Genomic DNA, 2,580 nt, shown 5'->3' on the forward strand with positions numbered 1-2,580 from the left:
TTGTGTACCAGTTTAACGTTGAATATTATTTATGATTTTAACGTTTTTAATTGTTGTAAACATTACAATAAGTTTTAGATATTTGTTACAGTATATGTGATATGAGAATTAAAATAAGTTGTTGTTCTAATTAAATAATTTTTAATTTGGCTGACAAATATTAGTGGAAGCATAAAAATAATTGAAAATCAAATTAAGATAGGGACCATGGGTTTCAGTCCAGGTTTAGGAATCTATATCGTAACCGAGGATCTTATGTTTCTGACTAAATTTATAAGAGGATGAAGCGCAAGAGAGGCTTAACAATTGCATTTATGAGAAGATAGACAGACCTGAAGAAAAGATAGAGTGAGAATCAGTATTCTACTAACAACCAGCGACTGAAAGTGAAAGTTTTCGGTGGATTTAGACATACATATGGTGATCGTGGTTACTGACTTTACACCCCATATTGTGCATGTGTGCCGGAGCAGATCGGGCAGCAGCCAGACCAATTTTGTCACAGTAGCTGTAGGGCTTTTTAAACTTTAACCTGTGTTTCAAAAATAGTTTCTAGGTAAATAGATACTTAGAGTAGTATGTACGAATCAGTATAACAAATTACACGTGTAATATACAAGTATACATGCTTATAGCTATGGTGAGTATAAGTGCCAGTGAGCACCCATTTTTGTGAATCGTAAATAAGTGCTTGCAGATGATTAATACTTTCAATAAATTATAGTAAATTAGCACAAAATTAAATCTCGGAGCACCAATATTTCTTGGAGGGGGGCTTGCCCCAGACCCCCACTAATACTGGCATGCTTTGCACATTATTCTGAGTTGCCTGACCAATCCAATATTTCTTCCTCCACCCCTGTTGTGGTCAGAGAAGAAGAGAAACGTAATGTTGATCGAGTTCATGGTTTCATGGAAAAAATATGTATAGGTGTAGCACGCGAGTACAAAATCATTAAGTGCCAAAAGAATTTTGGAGTTTGAAGAGATAAAGGATGGATGACCAGTTGTCTCGCGATTAAATGTAGGGTTCAGAGAATGCTCAGTTAAGTCTTTCGCCGTTTTCTGGGCAAGGTGGGCGTATGTGGAAAAGCCAAGAGGAAAGTGAGGAAAGAAGTATGTATGGAGGCTGCAAAAGAGTCGCTCTGGATTTAAAACAGGAACCTAATCAGCTGGCAATGGTGGTGACCTGCTTGGCCAACTCTTCACCTGGTGGTGACCTGCTTGGCCAACTCTTCACCTGGTGGTGACCTGTTTGGCCCATCCTTCACCTGGTGGTGACCTGTTTGGCCCATCCTTCACCCTCTCAAGGTTAAAAGGCCAGTTTTGATTTATATATTCTCTGCTGCAAGTCACAAGGTTTTCAATCGATGCCAAACATCCATGGACATGAAAAGTCCATCTAAAATGTATATCAAAAGCTAAATGTTTAAGCTCAAACACTATATTTATTTTGTTAGAATTTTCGCTACACAAGGTCTATATAGGCGAAGATGTCTCTAATTTTCAACTAACAGACTAGAGGGAAGGCAGCTAGCCATCAGAACCCACCACAAACTTCTTATCTGACCAAATAGTGAGCGTTTTTGCCACTAGGGGTTGCGAAGGAGGAAACTGTTGGATTAGCAGTCCAACCACTAACCACAAGCGACGTAATATCAAACGCACAAACCAGAATGTGATTAAAGTTTTCGCACCGTCAAGTGGTTTGTGAATCTTCATAGTTTAGCACTGAAGATTTTAAACCACAAGTGTGTAAAACTAGCTGTCCACAAAAAGTTTCAATCATTCATTACCATTACCAGTTTGACTGTCGAGCAGCCAGCTTGGCAGTTATCTGTAATGCACGCTCTACTAAAACTGACCATTACTGTGCTGCTAACATATACCTGCAAATCAGTATCTTCATTACAACATTACTTCTTTAAATACATAATTTCTAGAATAATACAAAATAATTCTTATCGCAGACGCCGAAATCTGCAAGTCCACTTGTCTCAGGCCTAACATTAGTTAAGCCTTTATTAAGTACGGCTTATATTCGATAGAGATAAATAACTAACTTGAGTATGTGTTTTTGCTTTATTCTAGTTAGGGTTAAACTTTACCGTAGTTAATACTATCAACAAGTACTTATAATGTTATTCTACGACCTAGCGTTAGACTTGTTATAAAACTTTGATAACCTTTTAATATGTTGTTGTACAAAATATATACTAATAAATATTTACACCTGACTTTGGTTTACATCAGTTCAAACAACGTGCGTGAGCATGCGCATTTCACGGAAAGACAAAAACTGAATATCATTATAATGACAGGTAAATCAAAAGTTATTGAAGCTTAACAAATGTAATGAAACACGACAAAGTAATTAACTAAAAGGATTGTTAGAAAACAAATCTGTAGCCCGTAATAATTTAAATTTCTTAGGCCTAAGGGCCTTCACCGCTTCATTTATTTTAGGCATTTAACATTATACTTTATTTTTAAAAAAACTGTTAAACCTAAGCAAAGTAGATGCAATCTATTTCCATATTTTAACTTTATAAAAAAATGAAAGTTATTATTTCAAAACAT

The 2,580-nt window shown here is 36.1% G+C and overlaps 1 protein-coding gene across 1 annotated transcript in view; it reads right to left on the reverse strand.

Annotated features, from left to right (window-relative positions):
- The window catches only part of LOC106476315 (unconventional myosin-VIIa-like), a gene marked incomplete at its 3' end in the record, with an annotated part of 16,557 nt that extends 15,262 nt beyond the window's left edge, over positions 1-1,295 (reverse strand). Inside the window, exons 1-2 of the mRNA XM_013936977.1 lie at positions 1,210-1,295; positions 439-532 (exon numbers count right to left, since the gene is read on the reverse strand). Coding sequence (XP_013792431.1) covers positions 439-532; positions 1,210-1,295 — 180 coding nt within the window. The remainder of the gene's footprint in view (positions 1-438; positions 533-1,209) is intronic.
- Positions 1,296-2,580: the final 1,285 nt, after the last annotated feature.

This window comes from Limulus polyphemus, unplaced genomic scaffold, assembly GCF_000517525.1.
Source record: "Limulus polyphemus unplaced genomic scaffold, Limulus_polyphemus-2.1.2 Scaffold10258, whole genome shotgun sequence".
Taxonomy (NCBI): Eukaryota; Metazoa; Arthropoda; class Merostomata; order Xiphosura; family Limulidae; genus Limulus; species Limulus polyphemus.